We start from the raw sequence: 19,693 nt of genomic DNA, 5'->3' as shown, positions 1-19,693 counted from the left end.
AGGAGATAAAAATAATAAGAGCAGAAATAAATGAAATAGAAACCAAAAGTGTTAGAGAAGATCAGTAAAACCAGAAGATGGGGGTTTTTTTGAAAAAAATCAATAAAATTATTAAATCTTTAGTTAGACTGATTAGAAAAAGGAGAGAAAACACAAATTGTTAATAACAGGAATGAGAGAGGGAACATCACTATAGATCCTATAGACATTAAAAAGGTAATGAGCAGGGGAGTTACCTGGTGGTCTAATGGTTAGGATTTGGTGCTTTCACTGCTGTGGCCCAGGTTCAATCCCTGGTCTGGGAACTGAGTTCCCACAGCCATGCAGTGCAGCCAAAAAAACAAACAAAAAAGATAATAAATAAATATTGTGAACAACTTTATGGTGATAAATTTGACAACTCAGATTTTTTTTAAAATTGCTTTGGAAGCTTTATGAAGAATCAGTGTGGAGGAGTTAAGACTGTAAGCAGGGAGACGAATTAGGAGATTGTTACCAAAGTCCACACTAGCAATGAAGAGGGTCTGAGCTAAGGCATTAGCACTAAGGATGGAGAAGAAGGACCATCTGAAAAAGTTGTTGATTAATGGGGATGGGTAACAGAAAGAAAGGGAAGATTCCTTCTACTTTTTGCTTGGGTAACTAGGTGGATGGTGATGCCAATAATAGGAAAGGGAATATGGGACAAGGAACAGGTTTTTTGTTTTTCATTTCAGGTGACTTTTATTTTATTTTTTTTAATTAATTTTTATTGGAATATAGTTGCTTTACAATGTTGTGTTAGTTTCTGCTGTACAGCAAAGTGAATCAGCTGTATGTATACATATATCCCCTCTTTTTTTGGATTTCCTTCCCATTTAGGTCACCACAGAGCACTGAGTAGAGTTCCCTGTGCTCTACAGTAGGTTCTCATTAGTTTTCTGTTTTATGCATAGTAGTGTATATATGTCAATCCCAATTTCCCAGTTCATCCCACCGCCCCCTTCCCCCCTTGGTATCCATACGTTTGTTCTCTACATCTGTGTCACTATTTCTGCTTTGCGTGTAAGTTCATCTGTATCATTTTTCTAGATTCCATGTATAAGCGATATTATACGACATTTGTTTTTCTCTGTCTGACTTACTTCACTCTATATGACAGTCTCTAGGTCTATCCACGTCTCTGCAAATGGCACAATTTCATTCCTATTTATGGCTGAGTAATATTCCATTGTATGTATGTACCACATCTTCTTTATCCATTCCTCTGTTGATGGACATTTAGGTTGCTTCCCAAGGAACAGGTTTGAGCGAAGACAATGAGTTTGGCTTTGGCCACAATGAGTTTGAGGTGTCCTATAGTTAGATATAGCAAATCAGAATAACAGATGGAGGTGGTGCCAGATCCTGGGCCCCAGGGTTGTGATCCAGTGTTTATTCCACTCATACCTTCTTGAGACAGACCCATGAACACTTCTTTGCAGTAGTCTGTATGACATTGACCTTAAGAGATGTGTTTTATTTTTTTAATTAAACATTTTTAAAAAATATTTATTTTAATAAAATAAAAATATTTATTCGGTTGTGCTGGGTCTTAGTTATGGCTCACGGGCTCCTTAGTTGTGGCATGCGAATGTAAACTCTTAGTTGCAGCATGCATGTGGGATCTAGTTCCCTGACCAGGAGTCGAACCTGGGCCCCCTGCATTGGGAGCGTGGAGTCTTAACCACTGTGCCACCAGGGAAGTCCCAAAGAGATGTGTTTTAGAAAAGGTTTTCTTTTTAGATCTCAGTCTTACAGGTAAAGGACACATCTTAATACACTTTTAAATATACTACTTCCCTTTAGTAAGTTCTTATGGATTTGTCATCTATAACTATTTTTTTTTTTTACTTTTGCTATATATCTTTAGTTATGCTTGGTGATGACCTTTTGTGATATATAGAAAATTCCTTCTCAGTGAGGCTCAGTCAGAATTTGGAGAATGTCTCCTAAACATGGGATTCTTTAGTTGAACAGTAAACTCTATATTCACTCTGTTCATGTTGTTTGTGATTTTAGGGAAGTTAACATAGCCCCGCTTAGCATTAGTCTCTCTCCATACGGAAGATTCCTGGTCCAATTATGAGACTGACTGTCCCGTATTTATAGTTACTCCCTTCACTCTACCTAAAATGTCCTCTCCAACCTATGGAAGTGTCACCTTCTCTTTGAAATCACAAATGGTTTTAATCAGAGCATAATCATCCTCTATGCTTTCATCACACTTTGTTTTTCTATCTCAGTACCTCTCAAGGCCTGCTTTATGCTGTAGTTAGTGGCATGGGAGACTGATCTCCTGAGAGCAAGTACTGTGTCTAATTCATCTTTGTAACATCAGCATTTTATGTACAGTATGTACTAAAGAAATTTTTGTTGGACTTGAATTCATCATGGCCTGCCTCAGAGGCGATCCCTTCCATGAGGCCTTCCTTAATTAATCATTTCCATGTCTAATTTTTCCATGTTACGTTTCTTAAGAATGGGGACCATGTTTAGTTCATTTCTGAATTTTCAGTGCCTATTTGTCCTTTACATATTAAATGTATTTGTACTTATTGGTTGAATGAGTGAGTTAATGACTGAAAGAAAGCCAAATGGGGAAGGAAGAAAGTGAGAAGGAAAGAAGAAAGGTTAAATGATTTGAAAAAGAAAGAGGAAGAAAGAAGGGAAGAAAATAGAAAAGAGAATGATTATAGTGAAAGGGAGAGATAATTGAGCACTATCATGGAAAAAGTAGTGGAAATTGTTACACTTTAGAGGTGCTAAAATCTGATTTTCAGATATCAGCAACACATGTTATATTGCAGTGGGTTACATTACCCTGCCAAAGATCCATGACAAAATCCCAAGTTTTCTGTCATTAATTGATAGCTACATGGATAAGGTGAAGGCATCTATTACGTGGAAACTGCCTGTTACTGGGTTCATTGTGATCCTCAGTGAAGCACTAACGGCTGTCTGATGGAGAGTGGTGATAGCTCTTTCTTTGGAGTGAATGAAGAGTTAAAATGTGATCCTATTTGTATATGCTTTGATAAATGCTCTTCTAAATTCTTTACATCAGGAAGAAGTGGTGTGTAATGTATTAGTTAAAGTGTGGGCTCTAATCATACAGACGCGAGTTTTATCTTAGATCTCGTTTACTAGTTTTAGTACCCTGAACAAAGTCACTTCATTTCTTTTACTCCAAGTTTTCTCATTTGTAAAATGTGATTGCTGTAAGAATTAACTGAGAGAATGCACGTAAAATACGTTGAAAAGTCTCAATAATATTAGCTGTTATTACTAAATCTAGAAATAGACCAAATCTAATTGAAAAAGTGTAACCATTGTCTAAATAAATGAGAGTTTTTCCTTCTTTTTTTCTTTCATGCTATAGAAGTCATTGTCATTACAACCAGGGATGTCCAAAAGGCTCTATGTGCAGACTTCAATATGAAAATGAAGCTAGATATTGTGTGTATTCCTGATGAAGCTGACATGGGAACTGCAGATTCTCTGCGCCACATATATCAGAAACTTAAGGTGAAAAACTATTTCTTGATTTTTATTGTTCATTGAAGATAAATATCATCTTATGTTTTCCCAATGCATTGCAGTTTACAGTGCTTTTTTTTCTTAATATTTTATTTTATTTTATTTATTTATTTATTTTGGCTCCATTGGGTCTTTGCTACTGTGCGCAGGCTTTTCTCTAGTTGTGGCGAGCAGGGGCTACTCTTCGTTGCGGTGCGAGGGCTTCTCATTGCAGTGGCTTCTCTTGTTGCGGAGCATGGGCTTTAGGCATGTGGGCTCAGTAGCTGTGACTCTCGGGCTCTAGAGCACAGGCTCAGTAGTTGTGGTGCACAGGCTTAGTTGCTCCGCGGCATGTGGGATCTTCCAGAACTGGGGATCTAACCCATGTCCCCTGCCTTGGCAGGCGGATTCTTAACCACTGCACCACCAGGGAACTCCCTACGGTGCTTGCATCACGTTCTTTCTTGCCCATGTTTCAACTGCTTTTTAGTTTGGTTACTAGTGAAGATTTAGACAGTTGTTACAGTCACTAGTTTCCAATATTTTTCAGTCATAGTACATCTTTATAAAAAAGATATACTTCAAATATACTTCAAGAGATTCCATTTATATAAAGTTCCTGAATAAGCAAAACTAATATATAGTAATAGAAATCAGACCAGCAGTTGACTCTGCAGATGAGAGATCGACTGGAAAGAAGTACGAAGAAACTTTCAAAAATTTCAGCTCCCCCACATGATAATATTTGAATGTTTAGTCTCCTTTGATTAAGAAATTAACACGGGTCTATGGATATGAGGGTACAGTCTCCCCAGTGGCCTGTGGCCCATATACTGAGAAAGATCCACTGTCAGTTCTCAAATTGATGTCCTTTGGAAAAAATTCATTCTGTGTGACAATGTTGCTATCTTACTTGAGTTGGGGGGCAGAATTTCTCCTACTATTTCTAGTGACTGCAAACAGATGTATTATTATTTTCAACGTACCTATGCACTAAAGAACAAAAAATTAATGCAGATATGTACACAGCCTTCCCTTCCCTTTATTGGGGAATAATTTACACACAGTAGAATACACAGGTATTAATTATATAGTTCAATGAGTTTTGACAATTATATATACCCAGGTTATCATTATCCAAATCTAGAACATTTTCATCACCTCTCAAAGTTCCTTTGTGCTTTATTTTAATCAATCCTGCACCTTTAGGGTCAACTGCTGTTCTGATTTCTATCACCATATATTAATTTTTCTTGTTCATGAACTAGGTATAAATGAAATCATATAATTTTATTGTGGTTTCTTTTGTTCAACATAATATTTTTCAGATTCATTCATATGACTGCAGGTATAACTAGTTTGTTCTTGTTTATTGCTGAGTAGTATTCCATTGAATAAATATACCACTCTTTACCTATTTTTCTGTTGATGGTCATTTGGATTGTTTCTAATTTTTAGATATGAATAAAGCAGTTATGAATATTGTTCTGCAGGTCTTTTTGTAAAAATATTATAGGTTATAGGGTTTACTTTATTGCAGACTGCCAAATAGTTTTCTAAGTGGTTGTACATTTTACACTTCATCAGCAATGTATAAGAATTGTACTTGCTTCACATCTTCATCAACACTTGGTATTGTCAGTCTTTTTAATCTTAACCATTCTAGTGTGTGTTATGTACCACTATCTCATTATGGGTTTTTTTTTTAATAACTATGTTTATATTTTTTTAATGATATTTTGTTTATTTTATTTATTAGTTTTGGCTGCATTGGTTCTTCGTTGCTGTGTGTGGGCTTTCTCTAGTTGCGGCGAGCGGGGGCTACTCTTTGTTGCAGTGCACAGGCTTCTCGTTGCTGTGGCTTCTCTTGTTGCAGAGCACAGGCTCTAGGCGCATGGACTTCGGCAGTTGTGGCAAGTGGGCTCAGTAGTTGTGGCTCACGGGCTCTAGAGCGCAGGCTCAGTAGTTGTGGCGCAGGAGCTTAGTTGCTCTGTGGTATGTGGGATCTTCCTGGACCAGGGCTCGAACCCATGTCCCCTGCATTGACAGGCGGATTCTTAACCACTGCGCCACCAAGGAAGCCCTCATTGTGGTTTTAATTTGCATTTCCATGATAATAATGATACTGATCACCTTTTCATGTGATTATCAACCATTTGTATATCTTCATGGAATGTCTGTTCAAGGCATTTGCCTTTTTTTGAGTTGTTTGCCTTGTTATTATTGATTATAGAAATTCTTTATATGTTATAGATGCAAGCCTTTTGTCAGATATGTGTTGTGAATATTTTCTGCCAGTCTGTGGCTTGCCTTTTTACATTTTTAATGGTGACTTTGATGACCAGAAGTTTCAAATGTTGATGAAATCCAGATTACTGATGTTTTCTTTTATGGTTAGTACTTTTTGTGTCCTAAGAGATCTTTGCTTACCCCAAGCTTATAAAGATATTCTTTTGTATTTACTTCTAAAAGTAAAGGTATACTTTTTTCTGTATGGATATTCAGTTGTTCCAGCATCATTTGTTAAAAAGACCTGCCTTTCCCCATTGAATTGCTCTGAAGCCTTAGTTGAAAATCAGTTGACCGATTATGTGTGTGCTATTTCTTTTTTCATTTTTAAATTTATTTATATTTAATTTATTTATTTTTGGCTGCGTTTTTTGGTCTTTGTTGTGGTGTGTGAGCTTCTCATTGCGGTGGCTTCTCGTTGCAGAGCATGGGCTCTAGGCAAGCAGGCTTCAGTAGTTGTGGCCCACAGGCTCAGTAGTTGTGGCTCATGGGCTCTAGAACACAGGCTCAGTAGTTGTGGTGCATGGGCTTAGTTGCTCTGCAGCATGTGAGATCTTCCTGGACCAGGGATTGAACCTGCATCCCCTGCATTGGCAGGTGGATTTTTTTTTTTTTTTTTTTTTGCGGTACGCGGGCCTCTCACTGTTGTGGCCTCTCCCACTGCAGAGCACAGGCTCCGGACGCGCAGGCTCAGCAGCCATGGCTCACGGGTCTAGCCGCTCCACGGCATGTGGGATCTTCCCGGACCGGGGCACGAACCCGTGTCCCCTGCATCGGCAGGCGGACTCTCAACCACTGTGCCACCAGGGAAGCCCTGGCAGGTGGATTCTAAATCACTATGTCACCAGGAAAGTCCCTGAGTGTGCTATTTCTGTTCTCTCTACTTTGTTCCATTGGTCTTTTTGTCTCTACTTCCTGTACCACATTTAATAAAGTCTCGATTATTTTTAACTTTATAAAGTAGGTCTAGAAATCAGGTACTATAAATCTGCCAACTTTGTTCCTTTTCCTGAAGATTGCCTTGGCTATTCTAGGTCCTTTGGATTTCCTTTTCCTTAAAATTGCCTTGGTTATTCTAGGTCCTTTGCATTTCCATATAAATTTTAGAATTAATTTGCCAGTTTTTATTTAAAAAGCTTTCTGGGATTTTGATTGGAATTGCATTGAATCTGTAGGTCAATTTGGGGAGAATTGACATCTTCATATTGAATCTTCCAATCCTTGAACATCTATTTATTTAGATTTTCTGGAATTTCTCTCAGTAATGTTTTTATAATTTTCAGTATAGAGGTTTTGAACATCTTTCAATAATTTTATTCCTGTTTCATTTCAATGTAATGATATTGTAACTAGTATTTTTTATTCTATTTTCTAATTGTTTATTGCTTGTATATAGCCCTACAACTATTTTTTTGCATATTGACCTTGTGCCCTGTGACTTTCTTAAATTGTAGATTCTTTAGGATTTTCTATATACATCATCATGTTGCCTGCAAATAAAAACAGTATTATAACATATCTTCCTTTCTAATCTTAATGCCTTTTATTTCTTTTTATTGTCTTATTGCCCTGGCCAGGGCCTCCAGTGCAATGTATATAGGCATTTCCTTTTACTTTTTGGCCTCCTTTTTGTCTTTCTCTGCTTCTACCCAAGTAGGCTTTGGTGCTTCTGATTACAGTGGGGATTTCTAATACTATAATGTTGGGTGTGTTGCTTTCTTTAGTGCAGCTGCTTATTTCTTTAGGGAAGATACGGGGAATTTCACTAGGGTCATGAGAACTCTGTTCTTTCACAGGGATAGATGCCAGATTTACCAAGAAGCTAAGGGTGTTTAGTGGTCTTCCCAGGAGCTGTTTTAGTTACTGTCTAACAATTTAGTATGGAGGTATAAACTAAACTCTCTGCTCCCTAATCTATAAATCTTAGAAATGTTATTTTTGCCCTAGCCTAGAACTGGAGATCCTGGGAGTTTCATGCAAATAAGTTCCTATAACTCTTAGAGCCTTGAGAAATAATAGGGTCAACTATTAATAAATAGGAGAGGGTATGAGATGAAGGGTAAAGTAACTGCCAAAAGGACATTTTACTCCCAAGTCACTACCTCTTCTTATGGTTTTGATCACTTACTTCTTATTTTAGGGCTTCTCCTTATACCTAAGATCAGAATCCTCATTAAGTCATTCTGCACAGTCTAATTTCTATTCCTCCCTTACCCCTTTGTTTTCACATCATTTACACAGCATCCTTTATATACAGTCCTGCCTCTGAGCTTTCTTCTCAAGCTGTGACTTTGGCTAGCAAGTCTCTGCTCTCTTTGCTCTCTCCACTTGGTTTCTCCTATACCAATGGCACCTGAAATCCTGGCTTCACATCAACTTGCATTCCAACCTGGAACAGAAAGCAGCAAAGCTAACCTGTGGAGGAACGTAAATAGACGCCTGAATAGCCATTAAGAGCAAAGTAAAACCTGAGCCAAAATTCAGAACCGTCTGATTGGGATCAACATGAGCTTGTAGGAAGCACAATGGAAATACGTATAAACAGTTAAAGTGAGACAGCCTGAGGAGGCAGTTAGTGTTTGCTGAAGGATGACAGGTACCTTGTTAAGGGAGAAAGTTGTACCCACAGGCTGTGCCATGGTTTAAAAGCAGTGCTACTTTGAGTCATTTATTTCTCTTTTCCTGTGCCCACAAAGCAGCGTCCTAAACATTTGGAGACTCTTTTTCAATAAGATTTTAGGTAAGATAAGAATATTCCCTTTGAGAGTTCCGAGTTTGCTTTTGATTCTTTTATCTTTACCTACTTCCTCCAGATTGAGTTCCCCAAATTTACTGTGAGGTTATCCCATGTGGCTTCTGCTTTGCTCAGAGAAAGACCACAGTAGTATATTAGCTTTATTTGGCTTCTTTGTTTAAAATATGTTTTATTGTTTTAGTTTATCATCTTTGTCGTTTGCCTTGCATTTGCTAAATGTATTGCAGTCCTACTTGTATGTGGAAACTTCTGTTGTGTGTACTTATAGAATATTGGAGCTGGACATCATATCTGCTATGTTATGTTTTTTCAACATATTTCATTTGGTTTTATTCTTCTGGCACTGTTTTCTACTTCATTTTGCCTTATCTCATCCCATAATTTTGCTGATTTACTGGCTTTTCACTTTTTGTTTCAGCTTCCCAAACCTCTTTCCCTGACTTATCAAGAGAGATTATTGGCTCATTCATTCTCCCAGGCCCTGGGTGAGTGAGCTCCATTATTATAAATGGTGCTGTTAATATAAAAGTTCTTAGATTTTATATTTTCTTCATAATTGTGTTTCCTATTTGCTGATGAATGATTCAGTCTTACCTATGTCTGAACTCATTCATTCGGCAAATATTTGTTCAGTCAACTAATAATAATGATTAAAATTGTTATTTAGGGGGCTTCCCTGGTGGCGCATTGGTTGAGAGTCCGCCTGCCGATGCAGGGGACACGGGTTCGTGCCCCGGTCCGGGAAGATCCCACATGCTGCGGAGCAGCTAGGCCCGTGAGCCATGGCCGCTGAGCCTGTGCGTCCAGAGCCTGTGCTCCGCAACGGGAGAGGCCACAACAGTGAGAGGCCCGCGTACCGCAAAAAAAACCCAAAAAAATTGTTATTTATTAAATACCAATTGTGGACCAGTTATTTTTTTAAACTTTTTTTTTTTTTAATATGAAATGCTTCGTGGATTTATGTGTCATCCTTGTGCAGGGGCCGTACTAATCTTCTCTGTTTCGATCCAATTTCAGTATATGTGCTGCCGAAGCAAGCACTTTTTAAAACTTTTTATTATGGAAAATTTCAAACATGTACAAAAGTACATGGAGCATTACCTATATATCTGTCACCCAGCTTCAGCAGTTATCAACCCATGGCAAACCTTATTTCACCTGTATTCCCACCCAACTTGCTCCCTCTCATGTTCTTTTGAACGAAATCTCAGACATCATGTTATTTCATCTGTAAATATTTCAGAACATTGCTATATGAGGGCTTTTTAAAAAATAAAAATAAAAGTATAATGCCATTATACCACCTAAAAAAACAAATTAATAATTCATTAGTGGGTTTCCCTGGTGGCGCAGTGGTTGAGAGTCTGCCTGTGGATGCAGGGGACGCGGGTTCGTGTCCCGGTCCGGGAAGATCCCGCATGCCGTGGAGCAGCTAGGCCCGTGAGCCATGGCCGCTGAGCCTGCGCGTACGGAGCCTGTGCTCCGCAACGGGAGAGGCCATAACAGTGAGAGGCCCGTGTACCGCAAAAAAATAAATAAATAAAATAATAATAATTCATTAGTATCATCAAGTATCCAATCAGTACATGAGTTTCTAGTTGCCTCATAAATAGAATTTTTTAATCTTTTTAGTGTGTTTATTAAAATCAGGAAGCAAATAAGGACTATACATTATAATTGATTAAAGTATCTCTTTTAATATATAGATTTCCCCTCCATCTCTCTTTTTTTCCCCTTATAATTTATATGTTGGAGGAACTGGGTATTTTTCTTGTAGAGTTTCCCACAGTCTGCATTTTGCTGATTGTGACCCTGTGGTGTCATCTTTTTTTTTTAATACATTTATTTACTTATTTATTTATACACATTATAATTGATTAAAATATCTCTTTTAATATATAGATTTCCCCTCCATCTTTCTTTTTTTTCCCCCTTATAATTTATATGTTGAAGGAACTGGGTATTTTTCTTGTAGAGTTTCCCGCAGTCTGCATTTAGCTGATTGTGACCCTGTGGTGTCATCTTTTTTTTTAAAATACATTTATTTACTTATTTATTTATTTATTTTTGGCTGCGTTGGGTCTTTGTTGCTGCACAGGGCTTTCTCTAGCTGCAGCGAGTGGGGGCGGCTCTTAGTTGCAGTGCACAGGCTTCTCATTGCGGTGGCTTCTCTTGTTGCAGAGCGCGGGCTCTAGGCACATGGGCTTTAGTAGTTGTGGCATGTGGGCTCAATAGTTGTGGCACAGAGGCTTAGTTGCTCCACGGCATGTGGGATCTTCCCGGACCAGGGCTCAAACCTGTGTCCCCTGCTTTGGCAGGTGGATTCTTAACCACTGCGCCACCAGGGAAGCCCTGTGGTGTCATTTCAAAAGTACTCCTCTCTCTGTATTTTCTATTAATTGGTAGTTGGACCTAGAGGCTAAATTGAATTCCAGTTTGAATTTTTTTGGCAAGATGCTTTTGTAGGTGGTGGTGTCTTCTATCTTGAGGCAAATCATTTCTAATTGTCTTTTTTTGGTGTTAGCAGCTGTTAATGATCATTACCACCAGTCCCTAGTCCTTGTCTCTATGGTCATTTGGCTGTCTGAAGCTTATTACTAGTAGGTTCCTTAAGAAGTGGTCATGATATCAGTGCTCAACAGATTATCTGCAGCCTTTGTATTCATAAGCCAATTTATGGGGATATAATATCCTTGACTCACATTTTTTCCTTAAATATCTTAAACAAATTCTTTCATTATCTTCTATTGTAAAGTGTTGCTGTTAAAACAGTCCAAGTGAAAATCTGCTTTTCTTTCTTTTATGAGTGAATTGGTCCTTTTATCTAGGCTCCCAAAGGAGTTTTTATTTTTCTTTAAAATCTTGTGGTTTTACTACATAATATGTCCCATTGATGTTCTGAATCTTATTTTCTAGATATGTAGTATGTCCTTTCCCTGTGAAGTTTCTGCCTTTTTTATTACTTCAGAGAAGTTTTTTAGAATTACAGTTTTAGGCATTCGTTCTGTTACATTGCTTTGGTTTTAGACTTTGGGACTCTTATGTGTATGCTGGATCTTTGTTGCTTATATTCTCTTTCTGCTACTTTGCCTCAAATCCTTTTTATCTTAAAAAAAAATTTTTTTTTTTTTTAGGATTTTCTTCCTTTTTTACATTCTGTTTCCCTTAAGGCAGCGGTCCCCAATCTTTGGCACCAGGGACCAGTTTCGTGGAAGACAGTTTTTCCATGGACCAGGGGTGGGGGGGTGGGGGATGTGGTTTCAGGATGATTCAAGCACATTACATTTATTGTGTACTTTATTTCTATTATTATTATTACACTGTGTTATACAATGAAATAGTTACACAGCTCACCATAATGCAGAATCATGGGAGCCCTGAGCTTGTTTTCACTTGCCACTAACTGATAGGGTTTTTTTTTCCTTTCCTTTTCTATTATGGTTTATTACAGGATATTGAATATAATTCCCTGTGCTATACAGTAGGACCTTGTTATTTATCTATTTTTTAAATAGATCTTTATTGGAGTATAGTTGCTTCATAATACTGTGTTAGTTTCTGTTGCACAACCAAGTGAATCAGCCATGTGCATACGCATGTCCCCATATCCCCTCCCTCTTGAGCCTTCCTCCCACCCTCCCTATCTCACCCCTCTAGATCATCACAGAGCACTGAGCCAATCTCCCTGTGCTATGCTGCTGCTTCCCACCAGCCAACTGTTTTACATTCGGTAGTGTATATATGTTGATGCTGCTCTCACTTCGCCCCAGCTTCACCCTCCCACCCCATGTCCTCAAGTCCATTTTCTATGTCTACCTCTTTATTCCTGCCCTGCAACTAGGTTCAACTGGTAGGGTTTTGATATGAGTCTGCAAGCAGTTGATTTATTATGGTCTCTGGGCAGTCAAACCTCTCTGTTAATGATAATCTGTACTTGCAGCCGCTCCCCAGTGCTCCCTAGTGTTAGCATCATCGCTTCAGTTCCACCTCAGATCATCAGGCATTAGATTCTCATAAGGAGCATGCAACCTAGATACCTTGCATGCACAGTTCACAGTAGGGTTTATGCTCCTATGAGAATCTAATGCTGCTGCTGATCTGACAGGAGGTGGCACTCAGGCAGTAATGCGAGCAATGGGGAGCAGCTATAAATACAGATGAAGCTTCGCTCGCTCGCTTGCCCGCCCGCTGCTCACCTCCTGTTGTGCGGCCTGGTTCCTAACAGGCCATGGACCAGGACCCCTGCCTTAAGGCATTAAGAGTTGTGTTTTATTCATTCTTGTGTTCTTCCTAGTTTAGCTGTTATTTCTGAAATGATATTTTTCTTTTACTTCTAATTCATTCTTGAGTTCTGTCATTTCATTTCTAACTTTTCTAATTCAGATTTATGTTGTTCTTTCACATTTTCTATCATTTTATTATTTTAGATAATTTTGAAATCTTAGGCTATGAATTTAATCTGTCTTTTGAGCATGTCTTTCTGACATCTGCTTTTATGGTAGAGATGTTATTCTAACTTTTATTATTATATTTTTCAACAATAACCTTGTATAGGATTTGACTGTAATCCTTTTCTATTACTAATTTTAACCTGAAATTAGTTTTCCTAAATTTTTAGAAGGGAAGGCTGTGTCAGCATAGCTTTTCTAGCTTCATAGCTCTAGAGCCCCCTCTTTTGAGATCTTTCTCCTCTGCTTCATTATCTCCATTTTATCCGGCCTTTCTCTTTCCTTTGCACTGATTATCCCTGTGCTGCCCAGTTTGGATTCTTTTCCCAGTGATTTCTCCTCAGTGCAAGACTTCATGTTGAAAGTATTTGTTCGTTAATTTCGAGAATTCATAGGGCCAAGACTACACCAGCCCCTTCAGACCTTACTGAGAATAGATAAGGGGACTGTCTTAGGAGAGTTTAATGGAAGAGTTAGTAATTGAGCCTTAGTCATTTACTTCAAAGCCCATGCTCTTACCTACCATACTGTGCCATATAGTCTGGGATAAAGGTAAGAATAGAATGTATACTTTATCCTGTAGGGATACTTTGAAGGATCATTAACAGGTTGATATTTTAGAACTATTACTGCATGACTGAGGGGAGCTAGAGAGACCCTGGAAGGCTCTTGCAGTAGCCTGGTAAGAAATGAGGAAGAACCAAACCAAGTCAATGGCAGTGGTAATAGAGAGAAGGGAACAAATTGGAGAATATTTAGGAGACCTTTAAGGCTAATTAACTGGATGTGGGAGGAAAAGAAGGAGTGGTCAAGTGTGACTTCCAGGTTTCTAGCAAGAGCAACTGGATTGATGGTGGTGACATTCACAAAGTTAGAGACTGCTGCAGGGCAAGGAATAAATTTATAGGGGTAATATGATGTGTAACTACATTTAGCTTACTAAATATACTCTGCCTTTGCAATTCCACAAATTTGGATACTTGTACATCCACCTGGAACATGTTCACTTCCCTCTATCCATACCTAAATAACTAATTCCTGATCTTCCTTAACCTGGATTTCCCCCCAAAAGCAGAGCCTGAGATAAGGGTATGTGTATGGGTATTTTGAGAAGTGATTCCAAGGAACAGGAGTGTGATTTTTTTTTTTTTTTGCGGTACGCGGGCCTCTCACTGTTGTGGCCTCTCCCGTTGCGGAGCAACAAGGCTTCGGACGCGCAGGCTCAGCAGCCATAGCTCACAGGCCCAGCCGCTCCGCAGCATGTGGGATCCTCCCGGACCGGGGCACAAACCCGTGTCCCCTGCATTGGCAGGCGGACTCTCAATCACTGCGCCACCAGGGAAGCCCAGGAGTGGGATTTAAAGAGTGATACAGGGAAAAAGGGAATGGCAATCTAAGTGTGTGTTATGGACTTGGTTACCACTGTGGGCAACTGAAGCTTAGCTCTGGAGACCTTCTCAGGGGCCATGTGGAATGTACCTTAGAGTAATTGCCCAAGACTTGGAAAAGAAGTATTTATTCACTAGCTTCCTTTACCCATTGGTCAAAGGTTGCCCCGTGGGTATAAATTTCCTCACACTTTAAGGTTTGTATGTGTGCCAGAATGCCTGAGTGGGTTCCCACAAGTATCCCACATGGTGGTTGCTGGAAATCTCCGGACAGAAAATGAGAGATGACTGGTGCATGAAGTGAAATGCTGTCAGGTTACATAGCTGATGCAAGAGAAATGTCTGGAATAAAAAGATGGACCCACAGAATGCGAGATGGGTCACAAGAGGTGTCTTACTCATCTTTCAGGATTTGGCTAAAACTTTGATTGCCTCTGAAGCCTTCCCTAGCCTCCAAGTTAAAATTAATTGTCCCATCTAATTGTTCCCTAAGCACCCCTGTGTTTTTCCTTATTATATAACTTTTTATATAAAACTGTATTGTAATTCATGTTAGTTATCTGTTTCCCTCTCTTCCTATCTCTTGATAGATTGGGATAGAATTAGAGTCCAAGGGAACAATTTTCTTGTTTCAGATGAGAGATACTGAAGGATAGTAAAGGATTAAACCAGCCACTTTAAATATTAAAGGCCATAAGGAAACTTACCTTCACTGTAGAATCTACAGTGCTCAGCACAGAATTTGGCACTTATTACTGGTCAAAATTTAAATATTTTTGAATGGATGAATGAATGATTACTGACTGAATGAATGAATGAATGGATTGATGGATAAAAAAATAAGAGTTTGGCTTCAGACCTGTTAAGAATTAGATTCAAGTAGGATATCTAGTAGGTAGTTGATAAACTTATGTAGAGTTCAGGAAGAAGATCTGAGCTAGAGATAGAGATACAGGTCTAAGAGTCATCAGCTTATAAGTGATAGTTGAAGCTGTGAATGTGAACCATCCTTCCCACAAGAATAAGTAGAGTAAATAAAAGACGGAGTCCAGAGGACCTTAGGAAACACCAATACTTAATAGACAGTTAGAAGAGAGGAACCTCTGAAAGAGAGACACTCATGATCATGGATGTTTTAAAATAATAGATAGATAATAACTAATACATGTGGTTCAAAAATTTTTTAAATATAGGGCTTCCCTGGTGATGCAATGGTTGAGAGTCCGCCTGTTGATGCAGGGGACACAGGTTCGTGCCCCGGTCCGGGAGGATACCACGTGCCACGGAGCGGCTGGGCCGGTGGGCCATGGCTGCTGGGCCTGTGCGTCCGGGGCCTGTGCTCCGCGGCGGGAGAGGCCTCAGCAGTGAGAGGCCCGCGTACCGAAAAAAAAAATTTTTTTAAATATAAAAAGGTTTATGGAGAAATGTTTTCCTTTCTTCCCTATCTACCAGCCATCCAGTTCTCCTTATTAGCCAATGTTATTAGTTTCTTATACTTTGGGGGTGTTTTAGTTTAGGATGGAAGCAACTTGAACATTTTTATAAGAGAGCAAAAGAGACAGTGGAGAAGTACAGAAGAAAGGAGATAAATGATGGATAAGGTTCCCAAGGAGACAAGAAGGAATTAAGGTACAGTTTTGGGCAGGAAGGCTTACATCTTCCACTGAAATGAGAGGACAGGAGGGAAGAAAAGGCTCAAATGCAAATCAAGAAGGAGAGCAGGAATTAAAATAATTCACTCCTGAGGCCTTTATATTTTTGATGAAGTAGGAGGCATAGTTGTCTGTTGAGAATATAGAAAGAGGAAGGTGATGGGATTGGGACTTGTGAGTAATGAAGCTTTAGAATTGCTACTGGAAAATGGGAGAGAGCTGACCAGAGACACTGAGAAGGAGGTCTAGGCAACATCAGGGGTGTAGCTGATGTTGTAGAATATAAATTTATAGTTACTTCAGTTAGCACAATTGTTGGGGGGATTTCTTTTTTTTTTTTTTTTTCCCCCTTTCACCATTGCTCAGGTGTCTAGGTGTGGAGAAGACACGTTTGGATTGATCAAGGATATGGGCAAGGTCAGCATTTGTACCCACTGGAGAGAGGAGAAAACTGAGGCTAGGGAGAATGAGATTTGGCTAAGGACTTAACAGACAAAGCCCTTCCTTCTTTTCTTTCTGGCATGATCTTGGCACAAACTTTCCTCCCAGAGCCAGTCCCTCCAGATTGGATCTGAGTCCTGGGTGAGAGTTTATACATTCATTCTTCTTCTGTGGGATAGCTATTTTGCTTTCATTTCTTTCACTATGTATAGTGCTACAATGAACATCCTTGCACCGGTTTATTTGTGCTCTTGTGAAGGTAGACACCTGAAGTGATGTGTGGGTTGTAAGTTATGTGCATGTCCAAGTTTACTAGATACTGGCAAATTGTTCTCCAAAGTAGTCATACTAGTCTACATTCCCACCAGTAGCATAAATGAAGAGTTCTGATTTCTCCGTCTTCACTAACAACTGATGTTCTAAGATTTTTATGTTTTCAGTAATATGATGGGTGTGAAATGGTACCTCAGTGTTGGGGTTTTTTTGTTTGTTTGTTTTCGTTTTTGTTTTTTGGCCATGATACGCGGCTTGTGGGATCTTACTTCCCCAACCAGGGATTGAACCCAGGCCCCTGGCAGTGAGAGCACTGAGTGCTAACCACTGGACCGCCAGAGAATTCCCCTCACTGTTGGTTTAGTTTTGCATTTTCTTGATTACTTGAGAATTTTTTGCAAAGTATATTGGCTCTTTTCAATGAATTTCCTGTTCATATCATTTGCCCACTTCTTGTTTGGGTTGTTTGTCTTTTTCTTGCTAATTTGTAGTATATACTCTCTACGCTCTGTATACTAATCCTTTATTGATTATATGGGTTGCAACTTTCCCCCCCAGTGTTACCCCTCTTTTCTCTTTGTTTATAGTATCTTTTGTCATACAGAAGTCTTAGCTTTTTTTTGTGGTGACCTAGATCAATCTTTTCCTTTATAGTTGGTGCTTTTTGTGTCTTACTTTTAAAGTATTAAAGATAGACTCCTGCCATCTAAAACTTTACAATTTTGCTTTTCATATTTGGATTTTTAAATTAGTATTTATATTTGCATATGATATGAAATAGATATCTATTTTTATCTTTTTCCCAAATGAAGAGTTGGTTATCCCAGCACAATTTATTGAATAATCTTTTCTTCCCCGATTTATACCAAGCTCCACATATACATGGGACTATTTCTAAGCTTTTTGTTCTGTTCCACTAGTCTAGTTGTCTTTTCCTTCGCTGATATCCTGTTGTTTTAATTACCATAGCTTTATAGAAATTCTGTCTAGTAGGATGACTTCCCTCTACCTCACCCTATTATAATTTTTCTTTAAAGTTGTCTTGGCCACTCTTCACCTTTGACATATGAATTTTAGTATCAGCCGTGAAAAATCTTAGTATTTGATTGGAATTACAGTGATTTTCAGATTAATTTGGGAGAGTTGGCATTTTTTAATACTGAGTCTTTCTATTCCTCGAACATAATATGTCTCTCTTTATTAAGGCTATTTTTGTGTTTTTAAATAAGTTTAATAATTTTCTATAAAAATTTCTTACACATCTTTTGTTGAATTTACTAGTAGATGCTTTCTAGTGTTGTTATTGCAATGGTACTGTTTTTAAAGGTCCACATGTTATATGTGGTTATGCCTTTTTAGTCTCTTTTACTCTAGAACAGTCTCCCCTCCACCTCCTTTTTTTTCTTATGCCATTGACTTATCAAATAAAACAAATATTTGTCCTGTAGAGTCTCCCACATCTCCGGTATGTCTGATTGCTTTCTATTGATGTCATTTAACTTATTTTTGATCGATATTTTGTTTTATTTTTTTATTGAGATATAATTGACATGCAATATTAGTTTCAGGTATACAGTTACAATGATTTGATATTTGTATATATTGTGAAACGATCACCACAGTAAGTCTAGCTAACATTCATCACCATATGTAGTTACAGAATTTTCTCTCCTTGTGTTGAGAACTTTTAAGATCTACTCTCGTAGCAACTTTAAAAAATGTGCAGTACAGTATCGTTAACTAGTCACCATGCTGTACATTGCATCTCCATGACGTACTTATTTTATAACTAGAAGTGTGTACCTTTTGACTCCCTTCACCTATTTCACCTACCTCCCACCCCTTACCTCCGGCATCTACTAGTCTGTGAGCTTGGCTTTGTTGTTGTTGTTTTAATATTCCGTGTATAAGTGAGATCATATAGTGTTTGTCTTTCTCTGTTTGACTTATTTCACTTAGCATAATGACTTTGAGGTCCATCCATGTTATTGCACATGGCAAGATTTCACTCTTTTTTATGGCTGAATAATATTCTATTGTATTCATATACTACATTTTCTTTATCCATTCATCTGTCAGTGGACACAGGTTGTTCCATATCTTGGCAATTGTAAATAATATTGCAGTTAACACTGACTAACTTGTTTCTCTTTTTCAGTATTTTCTTGTAAACTGGAGTTTGGCTCTAACTGTTGATTAGATTCAGTTTCAAGTTTTTTGGCAGTAATACTTCACATGTATACTTCATATTTCATTATATTCAGATCTGAAATCAGGCATTTCTTTAAAAAGCCTTGATTTTGATTATGATGTCAGTCATACCTCAAAAAAGTGGTTAAAAAAAAAAAGAGCCCTGGTTTCTTTTTGTGGAACATGGTGTTTATGGACTACAATCTGGGCTCTAGGAAAAATAGAAGCTTTTAAATTTTATTGTAATTGATTTTTCAGTTTTTCTTTTATGGTTTGTGATTTCTGTGCCTTGCTTTAGAAATTCTTCCCTATTTTAAGGTCTTAAAGATATTTTCTTATAATCTCATGTAAAAGTTTAGTCTTGCTTCTCACATTTCAGGCTCTAATTCACTTAGAATCTCTCTGTTTATTTCAGTCTTTTTAAGTATATCTCAAAGTTTTGTAAAAATCTTCATAAAAATCTTATTTACCTTTTGTAGATTTGTTCCCAGATTGTGTTTTCATGCTCTTTTTGTTAGTATATATACTGTATATGTAAATAATACGTATATAACTTAAAGAATCAAACAGTTCTACAAGACTTAGGGTGAAGGACAAGGATCTCCTGCATTATCATTCCTCGTTCCTTATTTTTGCTCTTCAGAAGCAACTGCTTTCAACTCTTCTTTTTTTCCTTCTGATAATGTCCTCAATATATATTTTTAAAATAAATTTATTTAT

At 38.1% G+C, this 19,693-nt stretch overlaps 1 protein-coding gene and 1 non-coding gene across 4 annotated transcripts in view; one reads left to right on the top strand and one right to left on the bottom strand.

Annotated features, from left to right (window-relative positions):
• Nucleotides 1-19,693, top strand: part of EIF2B3 (eukaryotic translation initiation factor 2B subunit gamma) — a 155,142-nt gene that overhangs the window by 5,369 nt on the left and 130,080 nt on the right. For all 3 annotated transcript variants that reach the window (XM_024762934.1, XM_024762932.1, XM_024762933.1), the window contains exon 3: nt 3,401-3,546. In XM_024762934.1, the coding sequence (XP_024618702.1) occupies nt 3,401-3,546 (146 nt within the window). The remainder of the gene's footprint in view (nt 1-3,400; nt 3,547-19,693) is intronic.
• Nucleotides 9,516-9,622, bottom strand: LOC112411687 (U6 spliceosomal RNA). Its single transcript, XR_003005681.1, has one exon. It is a non-coding gene; the product is annotated as a U6 spliceosomal RNA (small nuclear RNA).

This window comes from Neophocaena asiaeorientalis, unplaced genomic scaffold, assembly GCF_003031525.2.
Source record: "Neophocaena asiaeorientalis asiaeorientalis breed wild unplaced genomic scaffold, Neophocaena_asiaeorientalis_V1.1 scaffold645, whole genome shotgun sequence".
Taxonomy (NCBI): Eukaryota; Metazoa; Chordata; class Mammalia; order Artiodactyla; family Phocoenidae; genus Neophocaena; species Neophocaena asiaeorientalis.
This window is presented reverse-complemented; position numbering and strand designations above follow the sequence as displayed.